The sequence below is a fragment of the Aphis gossypii genome, chromosome 2 (genome assembly GCF_020184175.1).
Source record: "Aphis gossypii isolate Hap1 chromosome 2, ASM2018417v2, whole genome shotgun sequence".
In the NCBI taxonomy this organism is placed as follows: Eukaryota; Metazoa; Arthropoda; class Insecta; order Hemiptera; family Aphididae; genus Aphis; species Aphis gossypii.
This window is the reverse complement of record NC_065531.1, coordinates 56,342,600-56,360,258: the sequence shown is the minus strand read 5'-3', so window position 1 is coordinate 56,360,258 and position 17,659 is coordinate 56,342,600. Positions and strand designations below refer to the sequence as shown.

At 26.3% G+C, this 17,659-nt stretch overlaps 2 protein-coding genes across 6 annotated transcripts; one reads left to right on the top strand and one right to left on the bottom strand.

Moving 5' to 3' along the window:
• The first annotated feature begins 1,514 nt into the window (after positions 1–1,514).
• LOC114121878 (putative leucine-rich repeat-containing protein DDB_G0290503) lies at positions 1,515–12,095 on the top strand. 2 transcript variants are annotated; one of them, XM_027984371.2, is made up of 30 exons: positions 1,515–1,776; positions 1,944–2,324; positions 2,387–2,506; positions 2,582–2,643; positions 2,717–3,093; positions 3,968–4,062; positions 4,143–4,317; positions 4,380–4,504; positions 4,558–4,725; positions 4,785–5,027; positions 5,100–5,195; positions 5,257–5,360; positions 5,425–5,617; positions 5,684–5,890; positions 5,953–6,105; positions 6,184–6,258; positions 6,351–6,587; positions 6,869–7,691; positions 7,778–7,842; positions 8,373–8,524; positions 8,585–8,729; positions 8,820–8,984; positions 9,046–9,168; positions 9,236–9,373; positions 10,581–10,682; positions 10,760–10,918; positions 10,991–11,152; positions 11,214–11,288; positions 11,363–11,580; positions 11,650–12,095. In XM_027984371.2, the coding sequence occupies exons 2-30, from the start codon at positions 1,959–1,961 to the stop codon at positions 11,792–11,794; spliced, it is 5,268 nt and encodes a 1,755-aa protein (XP_027840172.2). In that variant the 5' UTR covers positions 1,515–1,776; positions 1,944–1,958; the 3' UTR covers positions 11,795–12,095. The 2 variants fall into 2 exon arrangements, with proteins under 2 accessions (XP_027840172.2, XP_050055148.1); XM_050199191.1 differs by having other exon boundaries at positions 1,523–1,538.
• LOC114121879 (trichohyalin) lies at positions 12,012–16,686 on the bottom strand. 4 transcript variants are annotated; one of them, XM_050199192.1, is made up of 9 exons: positions 16,135–16,680; positions 15,787–15,981; positions 15,505–15,689; positions 15,312–15,432; positions 15,024–15,194; positions 14,622–14,743; positions 13,710–14,016; positions 12,262–12,435; positions 12,012–12,195 (listed from the first exon to the last, which is right to left on the bottom strand). In XM_050199192.1, the coding sequence occupies exons 1-9, from the start codon at positions 16,330–16,332 to the stop codon at positions 12,088–12,090; spliced, it is 1,581 nt and encodes a 526-aa protein (XP_050055149.1). In that variant the 5' UTR covers positions 16,333–16,680; the 3' UTR covers positions 12,012–12,087. The 4 variants fall into 4 exon arrangements, with proteins under 4 accessions (XP_050055149.1, XP_027840173.2, XP_050055151.1 ...); XM_027984372.2 differs by having other exon boundaries at positions 13,710–13,953; positions 16,135–16,675; XM_050199193.1 differs by lacking the exon at positions 12,012–12,195 and adding an exon at positions 13,517–13,628 and having other exon boundaries at positions 12,294–12,435; positions 16,135–16,686.
• Between the last annotated feature and the right edge of the window lie 973 nt (positions 16,687–17,659).

Sequence of the window (17,659 nt, the reverse complement as noted above, 5' to 3'; positions counted from 1 at the left end):
TTTAATCATGAAAAATTTAATCAGAAGAAAAGTGAAAGGAAACAAAAACTTAATTAGTTATTACTTAGTTTTACTAGGTACTTTAATTACTTCTAATTTATATAGTTAATTTCCAGTTGCATTATACAGCAATTTTAATTCAAAATTACGGTTAATGATAATGCATATTATAAACAATAAACCAAAATTAAAATCGTGTTTGGCTTCTCAACGCTTCTGTAGTTTTCTTAGACCAAATATCATCCTTCGTCTTTATCACTTCATTAGGTGTGTATGTTAAAAATTAAAATAAAGATTGATTGTTGAGCTTTATAAAGCTTATGATCCCCGAAGACCTGATTAGTTTATATACATCACTAGTTTTTTGTTGTTCGCTACCCGAGATTAGTATGCCAGGGCTTAATAAAATATATGCAAATAATATTTAAAAAGATTTCAAAATGCTAGAAAGTTGTAATTAATCAAGATATGCTATTTGTACTATATCGTAACTATTGGTTAGTAAATCTTAGTTTTACACAGAAATGTCCCTACTAGAGATATCATTGTGTATAAACTATAAAGCTGTCTCTAGTGAGTAAATTCAAGTATACAGAGCGATTAAAATATTTACAAATATTATAATTTTTTTTAATATTTTTATGAACTAATTTTGGATACTATTATTAATTGAAGGTACTTAATATATATATGCCATGTATATACCTATATTATTGATATTAATATATTATTATAATATTGACTATTAATATTATGTGTTTTATTTTTTTTTTGTCTCGTCACATTTCGGAGCAATAAAAATATTTTAATTTTTAACTTAAGGTGAGCTTTCTGGTAGAAAATCTCATGTAGTTGGTAATTTTGGGGGTCAAAAGTAAATACAAGTATATGTATTTATTTTATACAAGCATTATTCTGCCATCACGAGAATACGAGATTTACTCGTTAGTCGATACCTACTACTTACCATTATACAATATACAGCAGTGAGTTCACGGTTATTTTTAAAAAATTGTCCTAGTTTATTTTTTCCGTGTTTTTTCGGGTTATTTATTAGAAGAATCCTTATCGTTGTGATTAGAATGACAAATTTATGTCTTTATGGTTATAATTTGTATTTCAAATTTTCAAAGTATATTTTTGGTAAATGCCGATCGATCAGTTACCCTTGAGAGTAGAACCATAGACATAATATTATGTCTATGAGTAGAACCGTCCAGCTATTTCAAATTACATAGTAATTGACATAATTAGTAAATACTTTAATACTACTCTACAATTAATAGTTATTTAAATTAGAACAATTTAAAATTTTTATAATCAAATTATTGCGAGTTAAAGTAAATAAGTAAATCTAAAATCTAAAGACGGGCATTGTTTTGTTTATCATAGTAGGTATATAGTCTTCCATGATGTAAATATATTCTTCCATACTTGACAGTTATACTTTTTGTTATAGCAACGGCGATAAGAGATAAAACATTTTGTTGCGTAATTTTAAATAGTGAAACGGTGTGGATCGTCGTAATAAGTAAAAAGTAAACAAAATATATTTTATCAACGTTTTAGAATAATTTTAGTTCTTTGAGTTCTTTCTTGAACTAATTAAGTTCAAAGTCTAAATTGCATATAATTCTATGTTTTCGACATATTATTTTTTTATATTGAATGTTTATGATGTTTTAAAATGTAATTTTTAATACACCTAACAACTATTTTTATTATTTTTTATTTATGTACAACTCTTATGATGACTTATATCGACAACTAGTTTGGGTAACATTTTACTATCTAATATAAATTGAGTATCAGAATTAATTTTATGATTTTTTTCTAATAGTAAAATAATTCTATAGTAATTTTATGTTGCCATAGTGATTTTTGTTTGTATGCAAATTATATTATTTGTTTAAGCCAATATTAAAGATTATTTTTCTTTTTAGACAAAATAAGACACCATGGAATTGGAATCAGTGCATGATGCTTATAAAAAAGAATTGGAACGTGTATGTGAAAAGCACCAAATTGAATTAGATGAAACTGAACAACGGCATCGAAATGAGATTCAACGTTTGTGCGCTGAAAATTCTTCAGAAGTATCTAATCTTAAGTCTTTATTTGAAACTGAATTGGAAAAAATTAAGAATAATCACGAACATGAAATTTGTGAATTAAAAGAACAATTTGAAAGACGTTTGAATGATCTTAAAGATTGTGACTTAGATACATTAACAAAACGTATTGAAGATGATATTACAAAAACGCAAGCAAAACATAAGAAGATAGTTTCATATTTAGTGAATGAAATATATAAACTTAAAAAAGTAATAATTATTTTTGTAATTAATATTTTATACCAAATTATCACAAAACCTTTTTATTTCAGACATTAATAAGTTCTTCATTTGACGATGCTGATCGATTTTCATCTATAGATTCTTTTGATCCAAAGTTGTTTCAAAATAATCTAAATGGACATGATACAGATATTGAAACTTCAGACTATGTATGCTTAAGAATAAATTTTGTAAATTATTAATAGTTTATATCATATGTTTTTATTTTTTTAATTTGTTCCTAGGTGTTATCCCAAGATAGTATTGATATGCAAATCAAAGATCTTGAAGACATTGTGCAAGAAAGGTAGAAAAATTATAATTATGGTGTATACTTATATGTAAATAGTTATATTTTTAAATTAAAAAATCAATTTTAGAGATGATTTGCGTTCAGTAGCAACCACCCTCCGTCAATTATCCAAATACTTATGCTCTTTTCTATTAACCAAACAAGAAGAGTTAAACAACTCAATTGTAGAGCGTATGAATGGGATGGAATGTGGTGGAGTTTTAAATGGCGGTGGTGATAAGTATGGGGTTGAATCAACAGATGGTTGTGAAAAAATTATTGATGGAACTAGAAGTCCTAGAAGAGTACATTTTGTACCAAATATTGAAGAGATTGTATCATTAATTGATGAAAATTCTGTATTAGCTGACTTTACTAATACTGAAGGAACTATTGAAGAACATAATCATTTAAAATTAAATACATGTTTGAAAAAGCTAAATGAAGAAGCTGCTGCCTTATCAGGTATGTTGAATATTTATTATGGGCAATGTAGACTATTACATGATGTGTTCTATTGCCTGGTGTTTTTGTCAACTCATATTAATACTATTTTACTCTAGCAACACTGTGCAAGTTTTGTATAAAAAAAAATTGTTACCAACTTTAAGTAGGTATGTACAATATTTTCTGTTATTTTGCTTATATTGAGTGGTGTTAAAATATTTTTAAAAAGTAGATAACTATAATAAGTATTAATAAACTATTGTTTACTTTTTCTGTTTGTATTTCAAAATTGAATGTATTCCTATTTTTAACTCAATAATATTATTATCTCGTTAATTACCGCCATGTCAAGATAATTTTATCCTCAAAATTAATATGGTTATTAAAAATAATTTTAATATTCATAGATTAGTTTTAGAAGTTATAGGAGCTAAAATACATCAAACATGCAAAATAATTTTAAAATTCTAAAAACTATATATTTTTAATTTTTTCTTATGAAAAAATGACTAATAAAGATTTGATTTAAAGAAAACTAATTTCCTGATGTCAATGATGAATATTGAACTGAAAAAAAACATTATAAACAAAAATCTTCGATACTCGTGAAGTTACATACTTAATTCATAAATAAATAAATTTATATTTCTTAAAATAGACAAATATGCTAGATAATATGTTTTGTATACTTTCCACTATCTGTTAGGGGAGATTTCAAAATTTATTTATTTCAATGTTCACTTTTTAGTGGTACGTCTTAGCATGAACACACTGTATAGTATTTCCAGAGGATTTAATGTTTTGTATAATAATTCAAATTCTTAGGATACTCCATAATATTAACATCAATACTATATTTACTTGTTTTAATATTGTTTATATATTTTTTTAGATGTAATAAACGATGAACAAAAATTGCTTTGTATAAATTCAGATAATATATGCCATAAAACATTTTTCGACAAAAAAATTGAATATTATAAAAAAGTAAGTATTTTCTTTTATCAAATTTCATATTAGATATTTATGTAGTAAAATTATATTTTTATATTTATTATTTTATATAGGAGCTCGAAAAACAAAAATCAGATTTTAAAAAATTGTTTATAAAAACTTCTGCACTTGAACAAGAGAATGTATCATTAAAAGAGCAACTTGAAAAAGAAATTTCTTCTGTTAACGAAAAAGAAAATTACAATTATGATATTGATAATGAAAACTTAATATTATTGCAAAAAAAAGGTATTAAAAAAAAAAGTTATTATAAAATCGATTTTAATTAATTATACATAAATATGTTGTAGCCCAAGAATTAATTAAAAATTATGATGATTGGCCTAATTTACAAATTTTATTTGATGAGTTTTCTACTGAATATAATAAAATCATTGACAACATAAAAAATGATAAAGATGATCTTGCTCAACAAGTTTGTTATTCTAAATTATTGACACTTCATAAATTTTAATAACTTTTTTATAGTTAGTTGTAGCTGATAGGCGTCTTAAGTCATCACAAAAGTTTATAAAAGATCAAATAGCTGAACGTGAAGTTGAAAGAGAAGAATTTGATTATAAATTAGAAAAATTAAAATGTCAATTGAAAGAACGAGAAAGAGAATCATTGGATACTGAAGATCTTAGATCACATGTATTTTTATTTTAAATAATTTTTTAACTCCTAATATTAAAATATTATTTTTTTTTTAGACTGAACAAGTGGTGACTGAAGCTGAAGAACGATACATTAAATTAGAGAATAGATGTTTAAGAACTGAAGAATTATTAAATACATCCAAACTTGAGATCCAATCATTAAAAAATATCATTCTTAACAAAGAAACCCGAATAGAAAATTTGATTAAAAATGAAATTTCTCAAAAAAATTCAATTAATCAACTAACTAATATGTTAGAAGAGGAACAAAATAATCAACATGATATGCTTACTGAAGTAATTTTAAAATATTATATTTAAGTATCATACGTATGTTTAAATTTTTATGTAAAAATATAATATTTTTAGTTAAACCGGTTGAAAAACTTATTAGAAGAACAAATTCAAAGTGATTATCCCGAATTTGCTGATATTGAAATTGTTATTAATAAAATTAGGTTACAGGTGAGAAAATCAATTCATTTAAATATTTAGTGTAATTATATTATCACTACTCTTGTTTTAGTTGAAAGATGTTGAAATAACCATTTCTAAACGAATTAAAGATCTTGATACTTTTTGGGTTACTGAAGAATGTGGTTCACCAATGTCTGAGGATATATCTGTTGCGTAAGTTTTAGGTATGTTATAAGTTTTTAATTTCTTTTGTCAAATAATTTCTTTTTTCCTTTAGAGAACGATGTGAATTACCTAATAAAATAAGTATTGAGAAAAATAGTTCCCCTGCTCGTATAGTTGCAACATTAGATGATGTTTTCATTAGATTACAAGAGCGATTAAACAGACTTTTTAAATCAGAAGACGCCATTTTTAAGCATGAATCAGATCAACAAAACATAGTTAATAAACTCAATAAACAAATTAAGGTAAAACCATATTTTCAAATGTATATTCATGATTAATAAAAATATAATAACCTTTATTTACTTTAGAGTTTAGAATCTGAAATAGATATGTTGAGAACAAGATTGGCTGAAAAGAGTGATCAATTAACTTCTGCTAAAATGAAAATTGATGAACTTAGGGTATTAAAAAATGACAACGTTCATTTAGCCACCTCCCAGTTACAAGAAAAACTTCAAAAAATGACTGTAGAAAACAAGCAATGTTCTAAAGTTATGGAAGAACAAAATCTTGAGGTGTGTTAATATACATTAACTAAATTATGTTTATATTTTGACTTACTGAGTAAAAATTTTAGATAAAACATTTAAAAGATTCAACAAAACATTTTAAGAATATATTATCTACTTATGAATCAAAACTTGCTGAAAAAGAAAATATTGACCCTAATACAATAAATAATCTTGAATCTAAAGTCGTACGTCTTGCCGAAGAAAACATAAGTTTACAAGTATTTATTATTATTGTTTATTTGTTTTTATTTTATTTAAAATAAAAGTTAATATTTTATTTATTTATTTTTATAAAGATTGAATTAGCTAACAAAATATCTCAAATAGAAACATTATCTACTCAGCTAAATAATTTACAACATAAAGAGTTGGTATGTAATACTATAACAAAGTCTTAACAATTGTATTAGTTAATTATCTATTACAATTATAAATATATTGACTACTTGTTGCTTTTTTACAGAATCAAAATATAGTGAATAAACAAAATCATAGTATTTCTAAAAGTATTGGGACAGACATGCATATAAGTGAAAATGAACAAATGCGTCGAGCAATTCCTAATGAATCCAATACTTTACCTTCTTTACAAATGTCTTATAATCATCAAGATATTTCTATTCGTGAGCCATCGATGTTAAATTTAAGTCTTCCATCTCACACTACTAAAGACAATACAAATCTCCACAGTTCTATATGTGTAAGAATAATATTTTATTATTAATTTAAATATTTAGTACAGCCAATGAAACTAGACAGATAATCGCTGTACACCTGGTGGCAAATTATCTACAGGGCTTCTATAACTGCGTGTACCGCGTAAAATATGTATTTTATGAACATTCATAAAAATAGTTGGTAAAACTTTTAGAATCCCTGGTTTTCACGATAAGAGCCACTGGGTTCTTCACGGTCACCTGTCTAGTTTTGCTGTCCGTACTAAAGTTGTATTGACATTACATGATTTAATTCATTTATTAGGAAGAATTAAAATCAACATTAGCCAATACTAAATTGGAGTTGGAAGAAAAAAATGCTATAATAAAAGTAATGGAAAAGGATACAGAACGTATGGATCAGCAACTTAAAGAATTAAAAGAATCTATAAAAATGTTGAATTTAGAAAAAAATGCTTTAAAAGATCAAAATCATACTTTAGTAGAAAATGAAACCTTATTAACAGATAAGTTAAATGAAGCATTATCAAATCTTGATAAAAAGCAAGAAACATTGGCTGAACTTGAAACATTAGGTGTAAAGTTGAGAGCTGAAATTCAACCATTAGTTTATATGAAAGATATTTTGGAAAAAAAAATCTCTGCAATTAAAGATTGTAATAAAATACAATTAGAGAGGATAGAGTGTTTAGAAAACATCAATGATGAACTTTTAAATGAATGTAATCACTTAAAAAAAAATCAGAAAGACTTAGAAGAAATTAAGTCCTTACAGCAGGATAATTGGACACTAAAACATGAGCTATTAAATACTGAAAAATTTAAAGTAGAAGTCAATGAAAAAATAGAGGAATTGAAAAACGAATACGATACGTTGAAAAGTAAAAATCTAGCTCTGATAAATGATATTGAAAATTTAAAATTGGATAAACATCGCTTAAAAAATGAATTGGAAAAGAATGAAGAATTGCATGCTGATGAATTAATTGGATATCAAAATTTATTAGCTGAAGAACAAAATAAAAAACATCAAGTTAATATGGAACTATTGAAAACTATTGAAGAATTGACTAGTAGAGCCTCAGAACAACAAAATTTGATGTCTGGTATACAAGAGAATAAGGAATGTAAGCCTTTTAAAAAAAAAATTGCTTTAAGATAATAGCTATAAGTGGGATAAAAATATGTAATATTTATTAAAATCTGATTTCAGTGGAAGTGACCTGTTCATTTTCAGATTTTGATTCGGAAAACTTTACCACTTACCTGAGTAACCAAGTAAGATTTATAACTTTATTTGTATATTAATAGCGCCTCAAAAATTATATTCTATCATATGCTGCATTTGTTCTTAAAATCCCTTGCCCATCTAACGACTACTGTACTATTCGAACTATTATAGACGAATCTAGGACAAAAAGTACAAAAGTACTAAATATTCTATTAAATCTTTCATTTATAATTATAGAATTTATTATATAGGTGTATACTATATATTATAAAATAAATATAATTGATATTAATTTGTTTAAATAAAATTAAAAATGTTTGTACATATATATTATAATATTTTTTTCTATTTTCTTATTTTAGAGTAGGGAGGTATAGTTTAAAATTAAAATAAATATAAACTAACAAAAATTTTAATAAATTATTTAATTATAAAAAAACAATATTATATAATAGAATATTTTGTATTTTCCGATAATAAAAACTGAAAATGGTCTTTTTGTCCAACTTTATGTCTTAAAATAGACTTTTTGACAAAACTGAAGATAATAATAGAGTATGTTTTAAATTTAATTTAGCCTAAGGACAACATAAAAACACTTGAAATTGATATTGAAAATCAACGAAAAATAACTTCTGAATACCAAATAAGTATTCAGAATAAAGATGCTGAAATAGAGCATTTGAATAATTTAAAGAAAATTCAAGAAGTAAAAATTGCTGATTATATGTAAGATTAAATTTAATAATATACTCTATACAAGTAGTATCTCAATAATTATTTTTGTAGGCATAGAATACAAGTTGAATTGAATAAAAATACTGAACTTGAATTAAATTTAACAAAATTTGCAAATCATATTAAAGAATTAGAAAATAAGATTGAAATCTTCAAGGCCAAGGAATTACATCAAGCAAATGATAATGTGGTAGAGGTAATATTTTTGTTAAGCTGTAAATTATATTATACATTTTACCTTCTCATAATATATAGTATTTATTAATTATTTCACATAACCTTTTAGAAACTGGAAAATGATTTAGTAAAAGTATTGGATACAAATGAAATGTTAGATAAAGAATTAACTAGAATTTTAGACATTAAAGAAGAAACTGACCAACACTTAGTTGAAGCTTATAAAAAGATTACTGAACTTGAAACTCATAAAAATCAAAATTCACTTTTATTGGTATTTATTTAAAATTGTTTTGTTATTTACAAAATATATATGTTTTATAAATAATGTTTAGGAGCAATTAGAAAGTAAAAATCAAATGATTGAAGCATTTAAACTTCAACTAGATAATGCAAAAAGTGTTATAAAAGATCAACAAGCAAGAGCTGATGAAGATAAGCAATTATTTGAGTTAAAGGTAATAAAAAATAATTAACATTATTTACTTTAAAATATTTATTTATTAAAACCATTTTAATATATAGCTTTTAGACTTGCAAAAAGAACTGAAGGAAAGTAAACAAAAGTACCAAGAAATAATAAATGATTTTGAAATTATGAAGAACTATGTGATTGAAAGAGAAAAAAAAACTGAAGGTTTACAATTGATTTCTAAAAAGAGTGTAAGTATTGATTTTACTTTAAGTTTTAGTTTGTGTTAACCATATGAGCTTCAATTGTACTAAATAATTACTTGTTCTAATAGATCTACTGATTCAATATCTAAATATTATTAATTTTACGAATGTAAATAGTTTTTTTTTTTTACTTAATTTAAAACCCATCTATACCGTTGGTGAATCCAAATGAACCACAGAACCCTCTGGCCGAGTCTATTTGCTCTGTCATTGTTTGTGCTCTCTATCATGCATGAGTTTCAATCGATTTGTGCTAATTGTTAAGCATGCAGCCCGGTGCGCTCTTATTTGATACAGACTATAGTATCATTTAACAAATCACATCTAACATGAAGTTAGAAAAGTTGTAATTTTAATAGCTATATTGTATGCATATACATTTATTTTTATTTCTATCTATCTGTATTCATTTTTGATTTACCTAGATTGTTTTTCTCATACATTTGATGCAATAAATTTAAGTAGCTAATTAATGTATAAAACTAAAAACTAAAAATGGCTTATTTAAATGTATAAGTACTCTTATCTAAAATAATAATAACCTCAGACAACAGCTGGTTTTCTTCTGGTTTGGTTAAAACTCTGTCTATACTTACCGCATGTTAAGAGCATGATCAAACAACAGCTGATTTTGCACCAATTACTCACAGTCGGCTTCAGATTGATTTTCTAAACTCTAGTCTATTTCTACTATGGCTAATGACCCTCTAAAGTTAGTTATTTTAGATAATAGGTTCCCAATCAATAGTGACCTACGAGTTATACTTACAAAATTTAAAAATATTTTAAATATTTAATTTTCCTTTGAGGAATAGCACAAACACTGACAGTAGTGTATAGTACACGGTTCATTAATAAATTTATTTTACACAGTGAAATGTATGTTATTATTTCAACCGATAATCTAATCTTGTTTGTAAATTAAGATTTTATTTTATATCGTTAGATGTACATTTTTTTAGAATAGTAATTTGCGTTAAATTGTTAATTATTTTAAATTTTAATAAAAAATGATCAATTGTTATAAACATTATTAAAAGCCAAGCCTATTATAAGGAATTTCATTGTTTTTTATTTATTTATAATCTAAATTCTAAAATGTATAAAAAAAAACTGTTTCTTTCTGAAGTAGAAGCTCGACTTAATTATTATTTATTGCAAATAATAATAATAATAATATTAATAACTTTAGGATAATTTGGAATTGAAATTGAACGATGCCGAAAAAAATGCAATTGAATGGCAGAAAAAATATAATGAATTGCTAAATGAAAACCGTGAAATAAAAAACAAAGTAACATCAACACTTAAATTTGATTATTATTATTATTTAATAAAATAATAACAAATTAATTATTATTTATTTATTAGTTTGAAAGTCTGGATGCTGAATGCAGTCATTTGCAAAACAAAATCACAGAATTGCAGAACAAGCTTATATTAAGTGATCACTATAAAAACAGATTGAAGATCGATATTCAGGATATAACTACACCTGCAGACTTGGAGCTAAAATACTCAAAAATGATTGTAATAATTTATTTTATACATTTGACATATTTATTTGTTTATTAACTTACATGATGTTTACAAATAATGTAGCTCAATTTGGAAACTGAAAATGTATCACTAACAAAAAAACTAACAGAAACTCGAGAAAAGTACAATAAGTGTAGAGCTCATCTGGAGGACATAAAGACTATGTTAACAAGCCAAAATTTAAAAAATATTGTCCAGGGAAATTTGGAACTTTGCAATACAAGAGTAAGAGTACATTGATGAGTTTTATATTCTGTATAATATTAATTTTTTTATATTTTTTTAGGATAAATTACAAAACGAAGTTAAAGATTTAAAATGTTGTAATCAAGATTTAAATAGAAAATTATTGGAAAAAAAGGTAACAGCTATTTTATAAAATATTTAATTTTATAAAAAATAATTCTATGAACTGTATTAATTTATACACTATAGAGTGAAAACCATTGGCCTGTAGTTGGTAATCAGCAAATTTCACGAATAGAAGCCCTCTACCATTCATTAGTTTGGCAAAAGATGTATCTAGTAAAGTTGGCTAGAGGTAAAGACAAGTTGCTAAGATTTGTCATTCAAGAATGGCCTGACTTAGATGATAGTATTGTCAAAACAATGATGCAAAAAATATGTGCCAAGAGAAAGATGTCCAAGTTCAAGTGAGTTCAAAAACAATTCTTATATGATGTAAATTATTTTAAGTATATTCATTGAATTATTTTTTCTAGAATTGTAGCTATTAGTTTAATAGCAATTCATCGTATGAGATTGATAGCGACGAAACACATACAACCCAGAATTGATCTCACGCAGCCTCAACTCAATCTAACACATTACAATTTACCAAAAAAAATGCCATGGATTAAATGTTAATAATACAAAGTTTCCCATTTTATGCCATTATAGTTAGTAGATTAATTATATGTATACATATAATTTTATTATAATACTTTATACATAAATCATTTTTAAGTATTTAATGTAGGATTTTTAAATGTAACTTATCATATATGTACCATTGTACCTTGATTGTGATATTTGTATATAATTAACTAGTTGATAATATTTTTAAAAGATAAAGACTTGAAAATGTGCCTTATATTTTAATGTTTTGAATATGTTTTTACAATTGGTATTTTTAAATACATATATTTTTTTTTTAATTATTACTCAACATGGCGTATTATTCTTGACGTATAGATTGGACCTTTTGCAATTTTTTTTGATATCTTATTGTCCTTGTCTACACATAAGTTATTCTTTTCAAGGTAATCCTAAAAATTGAATATTTTTTTTTAATAAAATATTTTAAATATTTTAAATATTTTATTAATACTAACTTTCACCGTGTTAAGTAGTGGCGCAACTGGATTTCCAACTAATTTCTTTTTCTCAATCACATTTTTAGCATACTTGAGGAATTCTTCATCTTCTCTTTGCCACTGACGTTCAAATGCTTCGTGGCGATCTATATCAGCCTGTCTATTGGCCATTAATGTAATCCTTTTATCGTCCTACTCCAAAACAACAGGAAAAATATAGTTATCATATTATTTAAGTTTTTAAAGAAGAAAAAACGCATAATCAATTTTATTTATTTATTTATTTTTTTACCTTGTATCATCTACAAGTAATATAGTATTTTATAATATTACTGTGGTTTTACTTTTATCATTGATCAGTGGCATGGTGAATCCTTATGAACCATGATGGCATGATGCACAACATATATTTCAGTACCTACCTACTCTTTATCCTCTTAATTTAATATATAATATACATAATTATTATGTGACTATATATTTTAATTATTGTTTTATGTTATTGGTAAAAAATTATGTATCTAACCATCCCAACCACCAAAAAAAATGTCCACCATGACGCCAAAGTGCTATGAAATACCGTTCACCATGCCACTGTCATTGATTATAAAATAGACTATAAAGGTCATTAATTTTTAAAGGTCATTTCTATAATCAATGATTTTACTTAAATCCTGTTAAAATTCTTTATAAAATAATTAAATAATTTTATTAAAATATTAATGATAAATTTTGTATGGTACCTATTTAACCAATATTTTAGTATAGACTATTGCTTGTTTATAAACTTTACTTAAAAATAAAAATATTGTAAGACAAGATGTGTCAGACTAGATTTAATACATAGGTATCGCCAAAACCATTAATTTTGAAATGAGTTACGACTTAACAAGCATTTTAAAGTTTAAATATTTTACATAACTATAATTCACTTAAAATTAAAATATCAATAAAAGCCTATGAGATGCCCTAGATAATGTTCTTACCTTTAAGTCTGATAATAGGTAAATTTACTCTATCATTATAGCTAACAGTAGGTATAAAATTGATTCCACTGAACGAAAATTTGCTATGTTGTATGTATGTAAGACGGAGACAACACATTGGGCGTCCTCTTAAGTCTTAATAATAATTTTTATACTTTATATGATTAATTTGCCATTAGGTAAGCCAAATTCGGATAGCTCACCCACTTATTTTATATATTATATTGAAATATTAAGGTATTTTAGTATTATTAATTGTATTATTAGCATAATATGTCGTTACTAACTAGATAGACAGTAGACACATTGTAACAGTACTATATTATAATACCCATGTCGGGCTATTTGTAAATTAAGCTTGATCCACGAAACGAGAAACACAACATTACAACGGTTGAACTAGTATGTTATACAGAAAAGAAAACGCATGAGAAGCTGAAAAGTAAAAAAGTAGAAACATCAACAAATACAAGTACTCACACACTGTTTATCAAGCTCCTCACGAAATTGTTTAGCGTTTTCGAATTGCATTCGCCTACGCAAGTCCACAAACTCTGTCAGCAACCTTTTTTCGCGTTCGCGTCTGTACATCTCCGATCGAAGGTCCTGTTCCGATTGCTCTCGTCGCCTACAGATCTCCTCTTCCCATAGTTTTTTGCCAATCTCCACGTGTTTTATTTTCCTATTGGCAAGCTCTCTCTTTTTGCGCTCCCCTTCTCGATACCTGCGGTAAGTGGACGGTATGAGTGCCAAAAACAAAAAACCGATGACAAAGGACGACCGTTGCCTTTGGACAAAAATAATTAAACCAATCGTACAAATATACAACTATAATAATTTTGAATTGTAACTATTAATTAAACGAGTCTTTTACATCATACACACATGACACATGTATATACGTGTAGGTATCAGAAATAGATTTTTTAAAAGATATAGAAATTTACAATTTTGTGTCTTTGTGAAAATCTGTATCCACCATAAGGTAAAAAAATTTCTAATAAATAGATTGTAAAAAGTTATTGATACGCTATGGATCATAGCTTATAACTATTGACATTTATTGGAATTTGTATCATTTGGTTATGCGAAAATGATTAATCGGACTTTAATAAAATCAAATGTATAGACTTGACACTTGTGACAAGTTCATTTACCTATGCTGAAGGAAATTTTAAAATAATATGCAAAATGTATTTCTCATACAGTTTACAGTATTACAGTAGCGCTTAAAATCAATTAATACCTAATTGAAATTTAATTTGAAACTTTACTGCAATAGGTACTGCTACGTGGCAGAGGAATTTAAAATAATTACGTAGATGGAAGATAATTTCCCAGATTTTATTAGATTTGCATTCTACAACGTGTGCTGTTAGAACATTTTCTAACCGTTTTTCCTGAGTTTCAATAGCGTCCTGCACGTCAGACTCTGACCATCCATTTCGCTTCGTCGGCCAAGCCGCCGATTTCATTCTCATCTCCTCCAACGCCAATTGTTTGACTTCCACCAGCTGTTAAAAAGAATAAAATCGAACTTAAGTGAATGATAATTACTTAATTACTAATTATTGTTTACATTGTTTGCATACAGTTATACGAAAAACAATGTAAGACATAAATGTTAATTAGAGCTTGAAAGAGGAAATTGGAAGTTAAATCATCTAAGTCGTCTAACTATCTAAGATAATCTCTGAAATTTTGATTTGTACAATAAAAATATAAAATAAACACATAATTCTGGATTTTAAACAATCTATTATACATGCGTTATCCATAAAGATATATGATTACTTCTATTTCTTTTAACCTCCGTGCTCTGGCTAAAGTCTTTTTTGTTTCAGCCATGATGGTAGTAACCATGTCCTCCTCCCATTCTTCCATCTCACGTATGTCGTTTTGTCTGGTTATCATTATGCGGTTGTCTGCTATGTCCTTTTGAAGTTTTTCCTTCGCTACCCGTGCCTATATAAGTCACAAATATACCGGTAAAGAATATCATTGTTAAAAACGGTTCATATAGATACTCGACGAAAAATTGCACTAATATAGTATCGCATAATTAATATATATAGCTCACACCTCGGCAGCGGCCTTTATTCGGGCTTCCTCGATTTCTTCGGCGAGTTTTTGTAGTTCTGCCTTACCAGACTCACGAGACGCAATCTGTTCTTCGTTTCTCTTATCCCCGCGTTCCTTCAGCCTGCAATTTATAAACATATTGATAATTTTACTTCGAGACTCATTAAATAGCCTACCAAATTAGGTACATTACTCTTTTAACAAAATTTCGGCTTTAGATCTTTTTAGTTCATTATCTTTTTGTTTTTCGTCTGCTCGGTGTTTTTTGTACCGTTCCGCTTCCTTGTTTTGTTCTTGAGCCGTCTCGAGGTCCTTTTGCATCCTTTTCTCCCTCTCAGCTTCGTTAAACTTTAATTGTATCGCCCTCTCTTTGAACACCTGAAATGTCGAGTTGGTCACTAGCACACAATACAATTATGTCTATGCTACGTTTAGTTTTAATAATACGGTAATGATCATCAATTATGATAATAACTTCAGAATGTAGCAAAGCTCTATAGAATGTTTTCGTCGCATCTCTCTCTTCGAATTTCAATTTGCATGCTTTCTCGATGATCCTGTTTCTGGCATCTAATGCTTCTCTCTTCATCTCCTCATCCCTCTGCTGCCGCTTGACTTCCAACTCAGAAAGCGCCTTTCGTTTTTGTTCCAATAGTTTTTTGGTCTTGTTCTGTACACACGCATTAACATCATTTTAAATATAATCATGTGTCTTATAATGTTAATATATTATGTAGTGTCAAGTGTGTACTCAGCATAGCTGCTATAGTTGCTATACGTCTGTATTATTGAAAAATGAGATGAGCTATTATTTATGACTAACCAGTTCTGTGTTGTCCCAACCATCTACCATTTTTTTTGACGTTTCTCGACGCATTTCTTTTAGTCGCTTGCTGGCTTCTATTGATTCCTCATCGTCAATTTTTTTTGTTAAAATTTTTCCCAATCTGTTCCATTCTTTCTTGGATATTAAAAGTGCACGATTACTAGGATTTCGGTGACCAACGTAAAAAATTTCCATACTTAGACTGATGAGAATAATAAAAAAAAGTTGTTATAAAAGCACTTTTGTATCGAAAAGGTGTATTCCCTAATGACTACTGGCTACTATAGTACTATAGTATTGGATGTACAAAAGAATTCATTGATTGTGTAAGTACACTTTTGGTTGTCATTGACAACAAACAAAATGTACTAAAAAAAATCGTGAGTCAAATAATAAATTAATGGAATCATATTCTATACACCAGACTAGACTTCGTGTTCTTAAATTTAATTATGGGTAATATCTTATAGGTTAGTAAGTAAGATAGATAGTAAGTAGTAATATAGATACCTAACTTATATGAGTCATAGCCGATAGTTGTAACTTGTAGATATACCTATAGTTTTTTACTCTTTTAGGTACCTACCTGCATTGGCATATTGGTTCATTGTATATTTTTTATAATACCTTTTTTTTTTTGGTTTAAAATCGACTATTTTCACAATATTCCGCGGCGCCGAAACATTGTATATACCTATAAATTATAATACCCTATAAATACTATAGATTTGAATACATTTCATAAATATTTCATAAATTAGTTATTTACTTTTTTAAGTTTTTCTAGTCATAAAATAAATAAACATCAAATTAAATTTTTGTTATAAGATAATTAAATTAATTCAAATACAATAAATAGGTAATCATTATGTTTAAAAATTAACAGTTTTGTCAAATTTTAATAACTAATTAGTATAGATACATACTGGCTAGTGGCTGCTACCGGTAAACATCTATATTTATTGTTTTACTTTACTAGGAAGAAATATTCGCTTAAAATATGCTCTGAAAACCCATTTTATTTTATTATTTTGTCGAATTATAACATTTATATAGAGAATCACTAAATTTCGACTTACAACTTTTTAAACGAAAAATCAGTTTTTCCTTTGACATAACATTTTAAAATGAAAAAAAAATGGACAAACGTAAATTGCGCCTAACGAAGGGAAAAAATTGTAAATTGCGCCCGGTATTTTTTAGGTATAAAATTCTATGTAGTAAATTATTGCGCCCAATAAAAATATTATTTTTATTATAATTATTTAGAGTTACCCAGAGGACACCACGAGGAGGCGAGTATCAGTATTCTCCAAACATTATTTTTAATATTATGGGATTAATAAGTTGTTTTAAATATTTTTAGGTTAATTTTTATAGTAAGTAATAATAAAAAAAATGTAATAGGTACTAAAATATCAAATAAATTATATAATGTAGAGTTAACAGTATAATAAAATTATAAGTTATAATCAGCTTAGTAATGAAACATCATTTTTATATAATATTCAGCTCTAGTAAA

Coding starts and splice junctions, on each gene's coding strand:
- LOC114121878 (XM_027984371.2), top strand. CDS start 1,959: ATGGAATTGGAATCAGTGCATGATGCTTATAAAAAAGAATTGGAACGT. Junction 5,028..5,099: donor AACATGATATGCTTACTGAA/GTAATTTTAAAA, acceptor TAATATTTTTAG/TTAAACCGGTTGAAAAACTT. Junction 5,891..5,952: donor TGGAAGAACAAAATCTTGAG/GTGTGTTAATAT, acceptor TAAAAATTTTAG/ATAAAACATTTAAAAGATTC.
- LOC114121879 (XM_050199192.1), bottom strand. CDS start 16,332: ATGGAAATTTTTTACGTTGGTCACCGAAATCCTAGTAATCGTGCACTT. Junction 15,433..15,504: donor GCCGAAATTTTGTTAAAAGA/GTAATGTACCTA, acceptor TATAAATTGCAG/GCTGAAGGAACGCGGGGATA. Junction 14,744..15,023: donor GGAGGTTAAAAGAAATAGAA/GTAATCATATAT, acceptor TCTTTTTAACAG/CTGGTGGAAGTCAAACAATT.